Source organism: Volvox carteri (assembly GCF_000143455.1).
Source record: "Volvox carteri f. nagariensis unplaced genomic scaffold VOLCAscaffold_31, whole genome shotgun sequence".
In the NCBI taxonomy this organism is placed as follows: Eukaryota; Viridiplantae; Chlorophyta; class Chlorophyceae; order Chlamydomonadales; family Volvocaceae; genus Volvox; species Volvox carteri.
Genome location: NW_003307574.1, coordinates 115,669 through 120,326, shown reverse-complemented (window position 1 = coordinate 120,326; position 4,658 = coordinate 115,669). Strand labels below are relative to the sequence as shown.

At 58.9% G+C, this 4,658-nt stretch overlaps 1 protein-coding gene across 1 annotated transcript in view; it reads left to right on the top strand.

Moving 5' to 3' along the window:
* Positions 1–1,945, top strand: part of VOLCADRAFT_118109 (uncharacterized protein) — a gene marked incomplete at both ends in the record, with an annotated part of 7,220 nt that extends 5,275 nt beyond the window's left edge. The window contains 3 exons of the mRNA XM_002952643.1: positions 158–196; positions 412–516; positions 827–1,945. Coding sequence (XP_002952689.1) covers positions 158–196; positions 412–516; positions 827–1,945 — 1,263 coding nt within the window. The remainder of the gene's footprint in view (positions 1–157; positions 197–411; positions 517–826) is intronic.
* Positions 1,946–4,658: the final 2,713 nt, after the last annotated feature.

Here is a 4,658-nt window from a genome sequence, read left to right as displayed (position 1 = left end):
GGGTGGGGTGGGGTGGGGTGGGGTGGGGTGGGGTGGGGTGGGGTGGGCCTCTTTTGAGAGCAATCCTGCCTGCGTGAGGGGTCCCCGGTTTTCCCGTTCCCCTTTCTCTTCTCCCTCTACCACCACCCCACACACACCGCCCTCTCCCAACTCGCAGTCCCTCCGTTTGGGCGATCTGATCTACCGCTGGCTGCAGGTGATGGGGAGGGGGGGGGAGGGGGAGGGGGGAAAGGTGGGCCATCTGCCTGTATGCTGTCTGCCTGTCTGCCTGTCCGCCTTCGTACATCGCCTGCCTGAGCGACCCTCAGCCTCTGCTGCACGCCCTCACCCCGTTCCCAACATCACTTCATTCGCATCGCTGCGGCTCTCAAACGTCACGACGTAGTGGTAACAACCCCCCTTACCCCCCAGGCCCAGGTATGGTGCCGCCCGCTGGCTCTGCTGATCGGGCCTATGGCTTCCGTCATGGAACTGGACGGCGAGGGGCCCTTCATGACCATGAGCGAGCAGGAACAGGTAAACTGGTTGTTGAGGAGGAGATGGAGGGGAGCTGGAAGGGCCTTAGTGTGCCACCCGAGCAGCGTTGATCTGGTCAGGTCTGATTTGGGTTTCAAGTAGCCGCTGCAGCACACAGCACACAGCGCCTCGCGCCTTGCGCCTCGTCTCTCACCCCGTCTCTCGCCTCGCCTCGCGCCTCGCCTCCTGTCCTGTCCTCTCCGCAGCCATCTCTGTGTTTTCAATCATCCTAAGGGCTCCTAAAACCGCCTAAAAAAATAAACAAAACCCTCAGGTTGCGTGGGACACCTGCCGCTCGTGCCTGTGTGAGGGGTACACGGAGCTCGCCGACGTGGCCCTGGGGGAGACACCGAAGGCCCCCGTTGCGGACATGGGTGTACGACGATTTCGTGATGTAGTGTCGTACCTTGAAGACCGTCTGGCGGCGCAGCTAGCGCGTGAATACGACGGGGACGGTGGCTCCTCTTCCTCCTGCTCGCTGCTTGATGATAGCCCGGCTCGTTCACTGGTGTTGGCGGTGGTTTCGGAGGGGCTTCGGTTGGCGTTACGACTGGGGATGGGTGCAGGGGGACCGGGGCAGATAGTGGTGAGAATGGGCGGCGAGGGGGAGCCAGAGGCGGCGGTGGAGGGGATTGTGGAGGCGGCGATTTCCGCAGCGGCGGCGATGACGACAGTGGCAGTGGCGGCACCTCGCGGCGGCGGCGGCGGCGGCGACGACGGTCCGTTCAGGCCTGGCGGCTGTCATGCCATGATGCCAACACAAGCTGAGACGACGGCCGTGGTACCGGCGGCGGTGACGGCGCCCCCAGCGGCGGCGACGGCGGCGGCGGCGGCGTCCACGCCGGGATTCGAACTCTCCCCTGTAGGTGGTGAAGTTCGCTGTAGCCGTTCCGGTGGCGGCAACGACGGCGGCGGCGCTTGCGGCAACAGTCAGGGCGAGGCCACAACACGGCTATCGGCGCAGCCGGAGGGTGTAGCCGACCCCACTACTGCTGCCGCCGCGGCGGCAGCTGCAGTCCTCGACGCTGCCGCCACCGGTGGCGCTGGAGCTTCTTATGCCGCTCCTCCGTGGTCACACACGAGTGCTACTGCTGCAACTGCTGCTGCTGTTGCTACTGCTGCTGCTTCCAGCGGAGAGGCGCTTCCGCTACTGCCGACGCCGCCGGCTGTTGCCGCCACCGCCGCGAACCGATGGGTAGTCACACCCGGAGTGTGCTGGCGTCGGCGCGCGGTGGGGCCCGGCGGCGTCGGCGGCTCCGGCGGCGTCAAGTTGTCGGTGCTAGAGGACACGGTGGTTGCAGTGCAGCTGCGGGCAGCCTGCTGCTCGGTTCGCGCTACAGTGCTGCCGTCGACACCGCCGCCACTGCCGCTGCCGCTACCGCCGCCGCCGCCGCCGCCGCCACTCCCGCAGCAGCTGCTATCGCATTGAGAACAAGGCGGCAGCGGTGGAGGGGGCAGCGATTCGGGACATTGGAAAATTGGTGCAGGATGCAGGGCGGCTGACGGCGCGCTGGGCATGGGAAGGGCGGCGCAAGTTACGAGCTGGAAGGGGCAGGAGAGGGAGAGGGGAAGAGCGGACTCTTGGGTTTTGGGGTGTGTGTGTGGGAATAGGGGGATAGAGAGATGAGCCTAGGCCATGATAGTGGCGGAGGAAGAGGGGCTAGGCCACCTGCACTGCCACAGCGACGGGCCCATTATCAATAGCAGCAGTAGAAGCAGCAGCAGCAGCCTTGGCAGCACCGACTGCAACAGTCAGCGAGGGTTGATAAGAGGGTCTGCCAACCATGACAGATAGATAGATAGACAGACAGACAGGCAGACAATTTCAACAACGGCAGCATAGATCTGGGATAGCTGACAGGATAGGCAGTAGCAGCAGCACAACGGCGGTAGCAGCAGTGGCAGCATCCGCGGCTGCGGACAACTACACCGGCAGCCCGGTGAAACTGGGTATTGTATCATGGTAAGGTCACTGAGGCAGGGGAACCCCTCCCTTCTTCAAGGCTGGCTGGCTGGCTGGCTGGCTGGGGACATCCTCCACTTGGCCAGTTTTAATCCTTTTGGCGCGCTGAGGCCGACCTGGTCGAGGGTGACATGGCTTTACGCTAATGCTTCTGCTTTGCAGCGCAGAATCTGGGTCCAATGTCCTCAACGAACACGTCCGGCTTAGCAGGTCGGGTGCCCCATCCGAGACGGTGGTCATACCTGGAAGCTTGCTCACAATTATGGTTAGCTGAGAGTCTCAAGAGTTCTAATGAGCTGTTGCTGTGTTGGGTTGGGTTGGGTTGGGTTGGGTTGGGTTGGGTTGGGTTGGGTTGGGTTGGGTTGGGTTGGGTTGGGTTGGGTTGGGTTGGGTTGGGTTGGGTTGGGTTGGGTTGGGTTGGGTTTGTGCGCAGTTCCGACATGCCGCGATGGCGATGACGACGACGAGAAACTGGTTGAGAAGCACCAGCAGCACACACGTAGGAGCTGGAGGAGGGGCTCCTTCCCTCCTTCCTTTCTTTCTTTCTTTCAGGTTCTCCGTCAGCTGCGTGAGGAATTGCAGTCTGTTCCCCGCTTCAGGGATTTGTTTTTCGTACGGTTCATGATGTCCATTCCATGTCAAGCAGCTTCATGCGGGACGTGATGATGTTTAGCCCGACTCGAAATGTTCGGGCCTGGGTACCTCTCTGGGCTATTTGGTCAGATGTGGTGATGTGAATTTGGATAATGCTCAGACAGCCGTCTCTTCATTCTTAGTGGGCTATTTGTATGTTGGGTCTAACGTAAGTAACAGAAGCGATGTGCGCTGGAAAGATGCGCTGCAGTCCATGGCATTGCCCGTACAGGTGTCGCTGTGTTTTTTTTTGTTGTACATGGTTTAAGTTGGCCGTATAGGTCTATAGGAGCCACAGGTTCTGTTCTGCGGTGCGTGCTGTAACGCACAGCAGACATCTTGTTGCATTACAGGCTACGGTACCGTCATCCAAGACGACGTTAATTGATGTGCGTTTTGGCAATTGGCTGCAACGCCATAGGTCGGTTGGTGGTTAGCCGTTTGTCGGTTGGGTGGTGGGTAAATATGCCGTACGGTACGGTTGCCGCCTGGCGGATTTTGCTAGAGAGAAATCCATCGTTGGTAATGGACAGTGACGCGTCGGAAAGCCGATCGGGGTTGGCTGGCCGAGACCTGTGGGGGCGAGGATGTCGTTGTGGGCGAAATGTGGGTCGTGTTGCGGCGGCTTAGGTGCAAAAGCGCTTCCGCTGTTGGTTTGCTTTGGTAGGTGCGTTTTGGTTTAACCAGAACACCCGAGAAGCTGCCTGCCTGCCAGTTGAGCATGGGCAGTTGTGCATGAGAATCTCGTAGTTGATGTGCATATTCGTTTATACGACAGTAAGGCTGCCATGGGTTTTAAACAGCACAAAAACGTCATCCTTGACCAAATGCTTGGACCCGGAATGCGGATAGTTCGCTAGACATGGAATCACCATTTAAGAAGTAATGCAGTGATTCATACTTGACGGCCTATGTCATAAGCCATGAACCCATGTCCTCATAATGACCTGAGCAACTGTATTATGGCTGAACTACTGCAGGATGCCCAGGGATGCCCAGCCTTATCACAGCTTGAAAGGCACGCGGAAGCCGAAGCTCTCAACGTACGCCGTGTAACGCCCAACAGAAAACTATGACGCATAATTTTAGCTCCTCGGTGACTTTAGTGACTTGTTCCAGAAGCGATAGCTTGCCCATGATTGCTGGGAGTGCATCGAGGTGATGGATCTTTTGGTATACGCTCTTCAGCATAGTCGTTTGATCCATTGTGTCACCCATGGCTGTGTCCTCTGCCTGTGGCGACGCTGAGGGTTCGCTGCCCTCGTCACTGGTTTCCTGATGTGTGTACAGTGTTCTAACTGGTGTGCTATCGCTCTGCTTGGCGGATTTTTGGACTCGAGCCGCAATCTCGGAAATGGTCTTCGGCGGAGTCGCCTTTTTCTTTTTAGCCATACAGCTTTCAAAGATCAGGACGTTCGCGGCTCAATGCGACTCAATGCGACTCAATACGACTCAATGCGACTCAATGCACTCAATGCGGCTCAATGGGGTGAGAGAGCGCGGTAAAACTGCCCCACGGTTCATAATTGCTCCCTGATGTGATGGG